We start from the raw sequence: 15,866 nt of genomic DNA on the forward strand, positions 1-15,866 counted from the left end.
ACTTGCTTATATGGCCGAGGGATGGACTTATCTGATTTGTCAGAACGCGTAAGAAACAGGTTTCTCGCTTCTACGATGTGTCCAGCCTCGCCGAGAAAGTTAGTTTCTGTTTATTTACACATTTTTCCTCTATTTTAAACTTTTCAGGTTAATTATTTGACTCCTTTGTGTGATCGAGAAATCGCTGTTCCGTTCGAGGGGAGAAAATGTATGCGAAAATCTGGTCCTGCAGTTTTACCTGTTAATCTCGCTGTTGTGCGTAGCGTTTACGTGTCGTAAGTTTGTAGCCTACGTGCCCTCTGCCTGTAATACCGCCTCAACGTAAACACAGCCGTGTCCTTTCTGATTAAGGCTGGCACTACTCATCACTGTCGCGATCTGCTTCGTCTGAATTTGTCGCTTTTTCAATCGTGTCTTAGATAATCCGTTCTTTTGTGGATCAGGTATGTCTTTCATTGGACCCGCCCAAGCTGTTCTCGGAGCATGAACTGGCACAACCTCAAATCTGTTGACCCTTTACAAGGCCCCTACGTCCACAGGAAGACGAACGCTCAGATGTCCATGCGATTCGAACCCATAATCCCTGCGTTACAGCCTTTATACCACGCGTTTTCTGTGATCTGCAGAGGACATTATTGTTTTAGTGGTTTCCCTTAGCAACGCGTAAGTACAAAAGACGGGGGTAGCTAGTTGGCTTTAACTCTTCGGGCGAGTTTCTGCAACTGTTGCCCCTCTGACGCAGAATAAACGAAGGCTTATTGTCGGCCGACAAATGGGTGTAAGTAACTCGCGATGAGTCATCTCTTCATGCTCTGCTTTGTCTATAAATGCAATTATGACTACTGGGATGGCGTCTGACAACGTAACAGCGTCTTTACACGACATTAAACTCAAAGGGACGTCACATTCACCCACATTTAATGTGAATTAACTCCATGCAGCAGAGATCTTCACAAACTGATTGTCGCTCATCTGGTCAAAAGATTTCCCCGCCTCATATGAAACACCAAGTTTCATCATCGTGTTTACATCAGCCCGCTACTTCTCCCTGTCTTGAGGCAGATAAATCCAGTCCACATTCTCCCGCCCTGTTTAAGATCGAATTTAATATTATCCTCCATCTAGAACAGCTTCTTCTGAATAGTAAATTTTTGTTCACGTTCCCGGACTGAAAATTTGTACAGAACCTCATATAGCCCATGCGTCCTACATGTCTCGCCCATATCCTCCTCCAAGCTGTCAGTTGTGTTCAGGCCCTCGGCTCAGAGGCGTCTCTCCAAGGAATCCCGGACAGTCCACCTTGGCGCCTTAGTGGAGTACTTCCCCTTGATTCGACATGCTTATCTGTTTACTCCTTTGTGTTAGACCTGACCTGCCAGCACGTTCGACAAAGATGGAATTTGAGACAAGAGCTCAGATTGGGGGTGTCTGTACTCTGCACCGAATTGGGAAAATTATCTGCATGATCAGTCCAGGAGAGATTGGCGGGACACGTGGCACGCGTAGGTGCGATGATAAATACGTACAAAATTTTTGTCTGGAACTGCGTCTTTGCCTATGCGTGGGTGGAGAGGATCATATTGAAACAGATTTTGAAGAAGTAGGATTGGATTAATCTGGCGCCCAGTGGCTGTTAGCTGTTGTGAAGACGATGATGAGTTCTGTGTGATTCGGGTGTTTCGTGACAAACTGCGCGACTATCATCAAATCCTAAAAGATTCTGAAGCCTCGAAAGAGTTATGAGAAGAACATTATTTTAGTGCAAAATTTGAGCTATCTGAATTTTACCCACGTCTTGGCTTCTAATATGTTCCTATTCGAGTGGTCATCTCTCACGCGCACCAGAGGGTGAGAATCTCGCCCTTATTCTGCCGGCTTTAGTCAGAATTTCATCTCGTGCAGCGCAATGTTCGTGCGTCAGTTAACATCAGCAGAAGAGACGATGCTTCATCGTTTTGTTGCAGATCATTTGAATTGCCTGTACTCACGTGGCATGTGTTCAGAGTCATCTGGTCGACGCAGTTGGAAACCTTTTCGCCCTTACCGAACAATTATTACGAGACCTCGATTCATTTTAAATTTGGTATAGTGGATGTTAACTCCTGCTGTTCAGAGGAACGGCAGGGGGGTTGCCTGTTATTCTGTAGCCAGGGGACGTCTTGACGACTCGAGGGTGTTTGATCTCCGCGCTGTGTGATTTCTCTTGTGGCTGTCCTCTGTTTTTCTGTCGTGAAAATAAAGTGTCTCTTCGCGGTAGCGAGGTTGAGTAACAAAGGCCAGAGGATCTCTACACGCCTCTTGGTAGCAATCGACCTACGTGCAGACAGAACGACGTTGCGCGTCCCTAGCTTGTAAGACGATGCACTGCGAGCGAGTAATCTGTTGTACTCTGCCTTTCCTGTACTGATTACCTTCTGCCTGTCTTGCTTTGTGTGTGGCTGACGTGAATTTGTGACTGTGAATCTGATGTTCTGTATCAGATGAATTTCAGAAATTTCATTGCGGGGGCGTATTCAAGTCAAAATAAGAGGTGAATTATTCAAGTCTCTTAAAATTATCTCGCGTTCTGTTTCTGTGTTAAGAGTCTTTGTGCGTTGTTAGCAAGTAACTTTGCGTTACTTCTCTCTCTCTGTTTCTTTTCCGATGTTCCACGTCCCAGAAGACAACATCTTTAATCGGGGCTCCATCTTCGGCAGGTTTTACACACAAATGCTTCGTCTGTCCGTCAATATCTGTGTTGTACGTTTGTAGCAGTCTGTTGCTTGCCGCGAGGCTTCGTTTATGTATATTTTTTTATTATCGGACGCCTGCGGGTTTTTGCTCTGTATTGGCAATGCGTATCGGTTCTTCTTGTGTGTTCAATAACAGAAATGTCGGTATTATTGAACAGGGATAGAGGGGTGGGTCGTGTGTTGTATCTCCATTGGAACCGTCGGCCCCGGGCCATTTAATTGGTTGAAATAAAACTAGTCGGTATTGCATTGGACGCAAGAAAAACGAAAACAAAAACAACTGAACATCGTTTACGCTTTGCTTTGGAGCAAGCGGTTTTCACCGCGCGATCCGCATCTAGCGTTAACCGCAGAGCACTTGGCCGTGGAAACGAGCCTCTGACTGATTTTAGCTTTTTTCGTGTCAGCTGGTACCAGCTGCTGTAATGGAAAAAAATCTTTTTTCAAAAGAGATGCGTAGGGCAAGTCTTTAATTATTCGTGGATTGTTTAACGAAGCTGTTTGAGTTACAAACAAATGTTTTCGTCGTAAATGATCCTGACGTGGTATTATATACTACAGTCTCGACATGGCACCTTCAGACTGAAGAAAATCACGAATACCCTCTGGTCTGGTGGCCGGGGTTCAAACCGGGCACCTTCAGAGCAGAAATATGTGTCGTCATGGCTACAAGGCGGCTAGTTCTGTGGTGGCGCTGTCTTGCTGCTGTTTACGTGGAGCTAAAAGCGGGCAGTTTTATCAAAATATGTGTTGTTTTTTTTTCACGTTCCCTCTGCAAACGAAAGCTTCCAGCTGTTTGCGTCGCTTTGTCATGCTTCATAGAACACGCGTGTACGCGTCTGTAAGCTTTAGATCTCGACCAGTTATTCAAAAGAACGGTCTCCGTCGAACAGGATTTTGTATTCGACGTGAGTGACGACGGAATCTGAACACTTCAAAAAAGTGTTTGACGTCAAACCGTTGCACCGAATGTTCTCGGAGGTTGCTTACGTTTCATCGCGGCCACCACGCTCGATTGTCGATATCGAATGGGGCAAATCTGAGGTGGCATACCGATTGCTCAGAATATCGTTCGATCTGCTTCAATCTTACGTAAGTAACAAAGACGGACGGTCGGACAGACAAAGTTACACACCGAGTCAACATGTACTTCGAACTATTTGTTTTCTGCGTTGGCTGATTTGATGGTCGGTGAGGAATAAATATGTGAGGTACTGGCTCATAATGTACCTGCAGGGACTGAGGAAGACCACGAAACACCCAAGTCGAGATAGCCTGCCTTCTGGTCAGAATTTTAACCAGGGACTTCCTGAATAAAGGCAGGAGAGCTAACCACTCGGCCTTGATGTTCGGCCATTTTAAGATATATATGTGTTGTCGTCGAATGGGGCTAAGCCCTCCTGTGACGGGGAGAACCTTGTGCTCTGTTTTGCCACGCCGATTTGTGAGAGTTGCAAATAGCTGGAGGACCTCGCGATAAGAATGTCGACTGTCATATTTAATGATGTGGATGAATTTGCGAAATAAAGCCGTTGACGTCTGATGCTTCTAGTCGCACAATGAATTCGTTGCTAAAACGAGCGTTTTGGAACTAATGCATGACATGTTTATTTAAACAGGAAGAAGTTGTACTCACAGTTTTGCGGATATTCTTTCGTTCTTCAGCGGGAGTAAAAACCTCCATCTACTTCTGTGCGTGAAGAATAATCCCACTTGGGGATTTATAACTGTAGGATGGAGCCTTATAGCTCTTATTGTGTTTTATTTATGACTGGTGGGCCCCTGGTACCTCACAATCTTGCTTGCTACCGACTGTTTCCCGTTCATAGTGTGTGGCTCAGCGCTTCTGTTCCATTATCCAGTTGAATTCTCAGCGGAGCCAGAAACAGAGAGGCGCGTCCTTCGATACTGTCGTCTGTGGTTGAAACTTTGGCCAGAGAGAATTTTAATGAGAGTGAGCAGGCGATGCGAAAGTGGGCTGAAACTGACAGTCACTGTATTGTCGGAGGAGGATCAGTAAGGAACCGGGAAAGGTGAGTTCATTTTATTTGGAGATACAATAAAATGTGAGACCCACATGCAGTGATAATAAACATTTGAACTGACTGATTGCAGACGAATAATTGCATGAGATATGGACGTGATGATGATCAAGACCTGTTGTGTGGGCTTCTTTTCCCCTCCGTGTTCATGTGTGTCAACGATCTGTGACTGCAAGAGAATTAAATGACCTAGAAAATTGCTGTGGTATGATAAAATAATTTAATTTAACTGGATTTAACCGAAGAGGGAAATCAGATGGCAAGATATGTCTTAAGTATTTGTAAATTAAGTGCCCTCATCTTTATAAAAATGGAAGGGGTATTATCATATTATTATCCAGCTGCAATGAACCGGTCCCACCTTGTGGACATTACGATACTTCTCAGGCACTCCCTGGCTCGGCTCGCCTTCTTGATCATTCAGCGGTGTGGACGTAACCTGCAATTTGACGACTTCCGACGAAAGCCTCGAGCATGTAAATAAGTGGGAACAGTGAGTTCCTTTCGGCACTTCTTTTTGAGACGACTGAGTTAATGCCACGAAGCATCGCGCGTTTTCTAATGTAGTCAAGAATATGATTAGCCTTTTGACTTATTAACTTGTTGAAAACCTTTTTCAGAAATGAGTAGTTATTTTCTTGATCAATAAATTATCTGTTATTGTGAGACATGTTCGTCACCTCCATCACAAAATCCACCAGTTCAGCCTGATTAGGATACACCTAGAAGCGAATAAGAACTCTTTATACTCTGATACATTCAGGATCTGTTCCGTGCATATTTTTTCGTTGTATGGCAATTTTCGGACTTCACAATTCAGCGATGAAGAAGGGATCATGTGCGAATGTCCATATGCCTTGCACTCGCGATCCATTTTATTTCTAAAGTTCGCTAATTTTCCAGGTCCTCTCCGCCCCTCTTCACCGCGTCTCTCTCATTTATTACGGCCCCGTCTCGTGGGATTGCTCTGATTTCTGCTCCCTGGCAGAGGAGCCTCTGGGTTTTATGGGCTCTCCGAATGATGAAGGGAACATTCAGTTGCCCTGCTAGCCAGCCATAGTTCCGCAGTTCCCCCACATTAATTTGTCTTCCCATAAAATTACAGCATCGAATGGACCTACTGCGCCCCCAGATGGACCGGTCTCCGGGCGGACTGCGCCCTTCAGATGTTCTGCAGACATTAAAAATGCAAGCGACTCCATTACAAATGAGTGAATGCTTCACCAGTCTAAAGAGTATAATCCGTATTAGTGTACATAATTAAATTGTTAAAACTTCGCTCTTATCGTAAAACTCTTTTAAGGTTCTTTGAGTTTGTTTTTATTTTATACTGAAAACTCGTTATACGTCCATCTTCAGAAGCACGGACCTGCCAAGTAAATGCGCTGATTTACGAAGCACATGTGTTCCGTTGCTCGGTCCTGTTCTGAGCCAGCTGAATCCAATCGCTTCTGTTACAGTCGGCTTCTATTTCTTTAATTATAATTTTCCCTTTCACTGTTTCTGCGAACCCAAATGGTATCTTCTGTTCAGATTTAAGACCACAGTTCCGTCCAGTTGCCATGCGATGTTAGGGTCTGCTGCGACTAAGCCCCACCTTAGATTTTGCAGATTATGTTTGGTGAGATTTGGAATTTTTACGGCGGTGAAGATGTTCATGTTGGTCTTCTGCGTTGTAACAACGTGCGGACTTGTAGGGAGAACCGACGTTTCGGAGGAACATACGACCTCCACCTCCGACGATGGAGGGAACGTCTTCCTTCGTGACTCATGTCCGCGCTTCTTTGACAAGTATTCTAGCGCCAGTGTTGGCTGCACTGTCGTGGGGCTGTTCGGGGCGTCTGTCCAAAACTAGTAGCCCCTCCTAGTGCCCGTTTGTTCAACAAGCATCACGCCATTTTCAACACTGCAGCGTGTGTTTATTGTTGGACAGTAACTCCGAACGCAGTCGTAATAAGAAGACAAACGGCCCGCGGGCTGCGTTTACCTCGGGCTCCTGCGACAAAGAAGTCAACCGCTTTTCTGCTTAGTATCAGCAGGTTGAGAGACGAGGGAAACTTCTAACGCCCTATTTAATTGCTTGGTTATAACCAAAATATGTAATTATAATGCTCAGTAAACACGATACTCCAGTTTGGTTGCATAACTTTTGCAACAGCCCGTACTATGTGCATTTCCGCTCAGTCGTCGCTGTACCCTCGCGTACACGTTGCTGTACTTTGGGCGGTTATAAAAAGTCGCCTTCTCAACGTTTCGTTTTTTGTTTTCTCCTTCATTATACCATATTTTTTGATTTGCAACTGGCAAGCTTGATTTCAGCGCGAAAGTTTTGTTTTTACGTTGAAACTTAAGGATTAGCAGTTGCTGAGGTTTTAAGGCTCCGAGGTCGAAACGGTCTGCTGTGCAGGAAGCTGCCCCACCGGGCGCAGTCTGTCTGTGTGTCGTTCGTCGCGGGTTGAAACGCACTGTAATGCCGGACGACAAGATGTCTGTGTTCCAGAAACGAGCGTTTGATGGCGACGGTTCCAGTCATTCAGTGTGAAGTTGGAGCGCACAATCTTTCTGCATTTATTTCGTGTCAGAAGAAGATTAATTCAGCGCTGAATGTTTTAGATAGAAGCGTAGACGGATACACATTGGAACTGGAATTATCTGTTGCTATTTGTAATTCTTGTGCTCGTAAATTTTGTAAGAAAACAGAAAGGTTGAGACCTGATAGCGCCCTGAAATGTGTGCACGTGTTCGTAAGTTTAACGCTTCTAAGAAAGCAGCAATTGGTGCAAATATTTGACAGCAATTTGAGATTTGCGCGTGTTATGGGCGTCTGTTGGAAACGATGCAGTGGGGTACAAATGTTTTTGTGGGCTTATGTTGTGTTATTTTACGAGGTACGTTTATCCTACAGGAAGTAAATTTCAAGAACATCCGGAAATAAAAAACGGCCAGCGGAATTACGGATTTGTTTTCGCATAATTGAATTTGGTACTTTCTTTAACGCACTTTAAAAATACCCAGACGTGTCACAGAATTCCAGTTACCAAACCAACCAGCCCTGGATAACCGATGCCTGCTCCTACTTCCGAAGACCTGTCTGTACCATCACGCCTCATATTTCCATGATTCGATCCCTCCCGCGCATGCACCTTGTCTTGAAGTTGAGCATCTTTGTGCGTTGTTCATCTCTGGATTGGTTGGATGACACTGGTTTAAGTAAGAATCGACGAGCCCATGTTTGCGTTCGTTAAGCTGCCTGAGTTTGCAGCGGATTCCGTTTTTCGTTTCCACGTTTTACGTTGAACCGTTTCTGACGGTACTCAGGATGAACTCTTGCCGTCGTCGGCTGATCCATGTGCTCAGTGGACCTAGAAGATCTCGTTCAGCTTTGGAGGTTAGTGTATGATATCTTGTCTTTTAATTGGAATTTGTATAGGAAATTAATGAACTTTGTTACTTCAGTATATGTGATCAGCTTTCTAATGATGAAATCTGCCAATCCCGACTGGAGTATTAATGTAATTTGCTTTCATCCGATTAGCTGCAGAAATTGTCCTGTACTTCGAACGCGTCGCAGACTCATTTTGTGCGATGAATCGGGATTCATTATCCAAGGGAACGGAAAGGAATAAGACGTCTTCGTTTGAAAGGGATAACATGAAGATTCTCTTTTGAATTTCTCGAGTGTGGACGAAAAGTATCATGTCCTTGTGACGTAATTGCCTTTCATAATCCAAAAACGGGGGGGGGGCGCATGGAATGGTGAGATTGAAACTTGTAATGAATCCATCCACTCTGTTGTGTTATAAATTTCCGACGTGGATCTAACTTATATTCTTCATTTGAATGTCTGTTCTGAGTGCTACAGAAAAAGTTACTAATACCCCTCCTCCTCCTGTGTTAGGAACGGTTCGCTTATTTTAATTTGCAAAGTGGGGTCTGACGTTGTTTTAACAGAAACACAGCTCCTTCTTCTATACAATGCAAAACACCAACACAGCGGGAGGGCAGCACTCGGTGAAGTGCACTGGAACGATATTATAAATGTACAGATTTATAGTACTTAAAGAAGGCATTAATTATTAAGTGAACATTATTTGTAAGATTATTAATTACAATTCATTAAGTGATATAACGGACGTTGGATTTTTATGAATATTTTATCAAAAGAATAGGAGAAACCCTTACATTGTTTAATGGTTTGTAATATATATAAAAATGGTTCCTGGCTTCTACGCGAAGGTTTGCTGTTTTCTGAACGGTTTCCGATAAACATATGAAACATTAGGGCTACAGAACAGAGGAGGGAAGAAGCAACGCTTAAAACTGATTCCCAAGTATTTTTTGTGATGATAGTGGGAAGCACGGAGTCCCAATTGCAGTTCGCTCCGGTTTATTTTGTGAATAACGCGTAGGTAAAAGTTCGGGGATAAATCTTACCGTTGCCTTCCGTTAAAACACACGCCTAACTTACACTTTTACGTCGTCCGCGGGGCAGCAGTTGCGCAGTGCAATTATGTAATTTACTAGAAAGTTGCTCGTCGAGAATGACGGTAGCATAGCAACCAGTGAACGTCTGTGTTGTAGCATCGTTGTGTTGTCTCTTGCAGGTATAACAAGACAAAGCGTTTGTCTTAAAAAGTAATAATCGCTCAACACACACAAGGCCCCACAAGCGATGTCATATCAGCGTGGTGACATCGCCGTGTTACAGCTGATAACGGAAAGCGTGTGGCTCCCGGACTCGTCTCGGGGAAAACATTCCGGCACTTGGAATTCGAAATACACGATTTTCAACAAACCCCTCCACCCACTCTTTGTATTTTTCGGTGTTTTGCCCGAATGACAGAATTCTGCTATGACTCATCACTTACGGGACACGCTGTACGTTTCAACGAGTATTGTGAGCTACACACTGAATTATTTTTAAATGAATTTGTGATTGAGACGAAGGGTCCTCTGAATCCCTTATCATCTCCCATCAATCAAGTTCTGATAAACAGTTGAGTCTGTACAGAAAAGGAAAGAATTGTTTACAACATGTGACGTATTTTGGCTGTAAGTTTCGGAATGTATATGCAGACATCAGTCTGCAATTCGCTCGTTTTCGTTTTTGTTAATAATAAGAATACAAGCCAATGAATAAATCCGACGCTCCAGACACGCGCTTACGTTTTTACACCGTTTGCATTCCAGTGGTGACTTTTATCAACACTTGTCAATCATATGGCTTAATTATAGTGAGATTTTGCGTTCTCACTATGGCGACTATGAACGTGTTTGCCGACGTCTCAGAAGTACTTACAGCGTCCATCATCAGGGCGATGCGTACCTATGAAACGTCGGATCATTTCCTACCAGAGTACACGGCACATCGACCCAGGTTGTGTTTGTCATGTTTCAGCTGGGAGCATTCCGAGTGCCAAGGTACAGAGGACACGTGTTCTCCTGTACACATCGCAGTTTGAATTCTCCTTGTGTTCGTAACGTTAGCATGAAGGCACTGAACCCTGGTTGTTGGTCGTCAGGGTTCTGACGGTTTATCGATTTGTCAGAATGTACAGAACTTTCGGAGGGGAGGGGGAACACCGTTCCCATCCTCACATCTCTCCTACCTCGTCCTATCATCTTTTATGTACCGCTGCGTTAACCATCGTCGGTTGGGGGCCCAGTTGACGGGCTGCCGTTGGTACACAAACGCCCTTAATTGCGTTGATAGCCGATTTACCCAACACTTGGGGGGGGGGGTTATTTTCTTCGAGTCATCAGTCTTTTGTGGACTGTTAATGAACAGAATGCTTGTAATGCGGGTTGCATCCAGTGTCGTTGTTCAGTTGTCAGTTGCACGGGAACAGTGGCGCCGCATAACTGTGGTTGTTGAAGGCTTTCTGTAGCCCTCTTATTAATATTGTTGGCTGTGTTTGTGTTCATTAGGCGTGTTCTGTGTGACGTAAGGGCATGCACCCGACCCCCATCTGTCTTCGTACTTCACATGTGCCTAACCGCTGATATTGATTCACAAATGTTTGCGAATTGTGTTTCTGACAAAGAGCGATTGGGTAGGAGAGCCAGACTGTAATCGTGGAAATGTGGTCAACGCTTTCGACCCTTTTCGTACTCTTTGATATTTCTACTTTGAAACAATTTATTCGATATAATTTAAAAATTTCTGAAAAGTGTGACCGTTTCGTTAAAATTTAATTGTGGTAAAACGAAGCCCTCCGACGTTCTCTGTAATTCCATCCTATCAGCTGAAGATAAACATTTGGTCATTCCTTCTCTAGCGCGTTCAGTTTAGATGACTGAACAGTTAATTTACGAGAAAATCGGCGTTATTCAATTGTCCGTCGCACGAGAACAATGGGGGGGGGGGGTTTACGGTCGGGTACCAGAACCGAAACAATGGCGTACATGTGTGGTCTGTGATTTAAACATGCCACATTCATGCGATGATGTAGTGACTCTCTACCGAGTGTGTCATATAGTAGGTCCCCCGACCGACCGACAAGCACCAGTAGAGTTCGTGCTGTGACAGAGTGAATGAATTCAACCCCAGTTCCACAGTCGCTGAATTCAGAATGTCGCCGCAAGTGCGCGCACATCGGAAGCTTCATTCTGCTTCGGAGGTTTGGTCACTCGGCCGACCCTGGTTGCATCGTGACCTGAGGTTGAGAAAAATTGCTACCGCATTGACGATTTTTCCTGATTAAGCACGAATACAGTACAACAAATAGGGAGTTGGAGGTCGCAGAGAGTTTTGTACGGCAATGTTTGTCAACTGAGGGCCCCTCCCCCCCAAACAAATCATCGAACGCTTTTTGATTAAATAGGATACAGACTAACTAAGGCGTAGGACGTGGCGTGCATAGTTTTACGTCCTGGTTTTTATCCAGACTTTGAATTAAAATCAAGACAGGGAAAAAGTTTAAATTCACAGGAACCCAACACAAAAGTTAAAAGAGTAGAATCTACCCAACTCGGGAGCCCTTTGCGAAAAGTTTGTAGACTCCCCCGTCCTACAACTGACAAACATTACTGTACGAGATACGAACCCACTGCATTTGAAAGAGAATTCTACAAAACTGCCAGTGAACTAACCAATTGTTTTGATCTCCTCACAGGTAATCGCCTCCCTGTGATTGATTCCGTTAGTTGGAGGAACTTGAAGCGTCCCCACCAGAGGTCAGCACCAACAGCAGGTAGCCACAAGAAGAAACATGGCGGCCTTTGTGGCGAAGCAGATGGTGGGCAACAAGCTGAATGCTGTGAAAGGTAGATGTGACTTCAGTTTTAATTCTACGTGTCCGAGTTTCGATTTTCTCTAAGATGAATCAACAGAAAGGCTTCTTTCTTTGCAAGTGACACGTGCTTGCCGCCTCATTCGGAAATGTCTTGTCAGCAAAACGGGACTCTGCGTCATATCGATTATAAAGCGTATCCGATTTTTTCAGTGTTTTTTTTAAAGAACTTAAGGATCCGCGTATCACTTACGTGCACCGTCAAATGTTGCTTTATAATTTCGTCTGTAGATTCTCCCGCGCTGCGTTCAGCCTGTAGCTCGTGGCATTTGCAGTCAGGGTTTAAGAAGGAGTCGGAGTAATGCGACCTTACACGGGGATCGTATGATATCGTACATGTTGACTGAATTCAGTTGACGATAGGCTGAAATATGGCGCGTCGATTATGCGGGACACAACAAGTGAGGACGATGGAGTGCACAGACCGACTGAACCTCTTGAATACGCTTGGCTGAAGTCGACAACAGTCGATTATATTTTGTGTCGTCTGCGATGAATTTCTTATACGTTCACGTGTTCGCTGCTTATGGCAGCCAAATGCATGCGTGGGGAGGGAGTGACATAATTCCAGTGACGACCGCTAGGAGCGCAACTTTGGTTGATTTTACAGTAAAATGGCGACTCAGCCCATGAATGCGTCTTGTGCTCCAGTTGTGTTCCATAAATTCTGTGGCCAGCGTTCAACGAGTGTTTCAGACGAAATTTCATATGAATCCTGCATTCTGGAATCAGATTCAAGAGCTGGATAATCGATTTCAGGACACTGGGTGCAGTTGGGTGTGGGGTAAAGGGGGAGACGTTTACGATTGGCGGATACCTGCGCAGAAACAGTCAGTAATGTCCGGCGGTCCACGGTGTGGCCTCAGTATTCTTAACATGCAGTTGCCTGATCGGTGAACCAGCACAGCCCCCACGTTCTCCTAACCTCACTTCTTCGATTTCTTCCGTCAGAGCTGTTTCAGGATCCATTTTGTGTTCCGCCACATTTGAAAGACAGAACAAGAGCGTTTGTCGCGTTCGACTAGGATGTGTCTGGCAAGAAACGCGTTGTCCTCCGCTGGTGCACGCCAACAAGACATTCAGTTATTGTTAATTGTATTCTTTGCAAACGCTCAGTTAACTTCTGTGTTCGCTTTGTGCATGTAATTTGCTTTAATGTTCTCTGTAATGAATCCGGGTGTAAGGAACTTAGACGGATCGCACCTTCGATGCCTTGATCAGTCAGACACCGGGAGGGAAAATGTCAAGACAGTCGGAGCACCAGATGAAGATCCGGAAGTTCTTCGTCGCCAAAGCCACCTACTTATAACTTTTCAAGAGTTTGGCTAGCTAGTTAGTTAGTTTGTTTGTTTGTATACACGTGTCGAGTTGCTTCGGCTTAATATTTGCTGCTTCGCGACTCTTTGCCCGTCGCTGATGGCTCTCACTACTTTGTGGTCGGTCTAATAAGACGGCGTGTTCTTGCTGCTGCTGTAGCTACGAGATGGCTCTGTCGTCCGTGGTACAGCGACACTAATTACGGACAAGTTTTAATCAGGCTGCTGATGTTTGCGACGGCTAAAAGTTGAAGCTACTCTCATCGACTTGCTTGGAAATGAGGTTTTGTCAGGATTGATAATTAGACCCAATCCGGGTTCTTCCTGTCAGGGTCTGCAGACACAAACTCGAAGACTTGGCGCGTCATATATAAACGACATTTAGCCGGGGGAGGGGACTGTCTTGTTGGGTTTATTTTTGACATTTAGAATGGTAGAAATTTACTGACGTTTCAGAGGCTCCTGTTGCCTCCATTTCGCCCAGATGATGGAGCTAGCAGGCACCTCTGAAAGCGCGGCAACCCAGAAGACATCGATGCTCATTCTCACTGCTTTGCTATTTGATCTCCATTACTTAAAAAATTTTCACTGTATGTTGGCGTGTTCGCTGACCGATTATCGCCTCTGGTTGACATCCGGATGGTCTCGGGTTCAGTTCTGTGCTTCCAATCACGAAAGACAAATTATATGTTACTGTCTTAGAATGGGCCACGGTCGCTTACTTTTTCCTACATACGAAATGTGTGATACTGTGCCAGTTGGAAGTTCTGAAAACATTACCTTTGAAACTTGCGTGTTTTCCATAGGGTACACCTCTCTGATATTTTTGAGATTTCATGCCATACATTTTTAATCGCGTATAAACACTTACGGAAATATAGACATTAAGAAATTTTCTTAATCCGCCGTATGTGTTCTTTTATCTGTTCTTAACACGTGACAGATGAAAGGACGTCTTCGTCGTGTGAGTTGACAGTGGACACTCGTCACGTGCTCCGTGTTTGGTCCAAGTGTTCTCAGATTCGCTCAGTTCGTGTTCCGATTAAGAGCTGAGGTTTCGAAGTCAGTGGTTGAAGTAATTGTCCAAATTTATTGAACGTTTTGTTGCTGTGAAGAGTATTATGCGCCTAGCAGAAGCGAACTCTGTGTTAAAAAATTCATCGGAATTGGGCGAACGAAGCTGTGCCAAGCTTCGTGTAAAAGCCAGGCATGAATTATTTCGGTGCCTTGTACGAAAATCAGGTTTTAATTCCTGTTCTGATGTTAAAACTCTCACGGTGCTCTCAGGTGCGATTCCCCCTTCCCCCCCTGCCACGCTAAATAATTGGGAAAGACAATAATCCCCAGAGCTCTCTCTTCTAACTATTGTTCTACATTTTACCGAGATGTTTTATAACGCTTTGTTTTTTGCTCGCGTATTTAAATTTTTCTATTTGTCGTGCCCCTTTGTCTTACACTCCGAGCGGGTTTAACGTGCTGTGGTGTACAGAACCTCTGATTGAAACTTTCGCGAAGGGGAGCGTCGGGTCGCTCCGCTCTGTTTCCGATCGGCGCTTCAACCCTTCAACCAGAACGGATTGATGCGGTGTGTGTGAGCGACTGACTGTACAGCCGATGCGAGTTTAGAGTATTGTCTTCCCGGATGCGACACATTGTGGTAATTTTTGTTTTTACAGACGTTTCGGAGATATCTGTTGCTTTTCAGTTCAGACTTGCATGACCGATAGCTCAGCGGCCTTTTATGAAGACGGTAAATAATTTTCGGGGTCTATAAAAGGCGGAATGAGTGTCGTCTTCTCGAGAAGTTCTGTGTCTCTTGTCATCCTAGCAACATCAGGGAGTCTGTAGTCTGATGATCGCTGTGTGTCGCCTCGCAGTGGTAACCTTCGTTCAGCATCACTCGCCTCCAACTATACCTCCACGCCCCCTACGCTATGGAATTTGGAAACACAAGAACTTCATTTGTTATCACTGATTAAATCTGCTGGTTGTGGTCTCGGGGACTGGGCTTCGATTCTGGAGAAGAGCCGAAGGATCGAACTAGTTAACCCTGGCCGTTAAGAGATGGCGGGGCACGTTTCTTTCACCGGCTTCCGGAAACACAAAGTGAAACTAAGCGAGATATCTCGTGTGTAGCATGAAGAGAGGCGGTATTCGACATAAAGAATCTGCCATTTGCGCATGTGTTTGAGCGGTGTTGCATTACATTTCTCATAGTTGACGCGGCCGGGTTCGTCCACGTTTTCTTAAATGTCAGCGTGGCGAACGTCGTCTGATGCGATGCAGAACGACGTTTCTTGATGCGTGAAGTTTTATCCTGCACGGCGATAATAAGACCGGAGTTTGTGGAGCGAACTGCCCCTTTCTCTCCTTTTGGTTGTTGCGGGGGCGCCGTGTGAACTTTTGAAATGCCCACCTCTGATGAAAATGAGTTTCATTGGCCGTCTCTCTCTGTGGATGGTTTAAAGAGAAGAGAAAAGAAAA

General features: G+C 44.7%; 1 protein-coding gene across 11 annotated transcripts in view; it reads left to right on the top strand.

Moving 5' to 3' along the window:
- The window catches only part of cpx (synaptic transmission protein complexin), a 482,383-nt gene that overhangs the window by 263,471 nt on the left and 203,046 nt on the right, over nucleotides 1–15,866 (top strand). For 10 of the 11 annotated variants that reach the window (XM_087349775.1, XM_087349770.1, XM_087349767.1 and 7 more), the window contains one exon: nucleotides 11,890–12,040. The exons of the other annotated variant lie outside the window; for it this stretch is intronic. In XM_087349775.1, coding sequence (XP_087205901.1) covers nucleotides 11,986–12,040 — 55 coding nt within the window. In that variant the 5' untranslated portion in view covers nucleotides 11,890–11,985. The remainder of the gene's footprint in view (nucleotides 1–11,889; nucleotides 12,041–15,866) is intronic. 11 annotated transcript variants of the gene reach the window in all.

This window comes from Zootermopsis nevadensis, unplaced genomic scaffold (genome assembly GCF_977971745.1).
Source record: "Zootermopsis nevadensis isolate Lab colony 2312 unplaced genomic scaffold, Znev_1.0 Znev_ptg000016l, whole genome shotgun sequence".
NCBI classification, from domain to species: Eukaryota; Metazoa; Arthropoda; class Insecta; order Blattodea; family Termopsidae; genus Zootermopsis; species Zootermopsis nevadensis.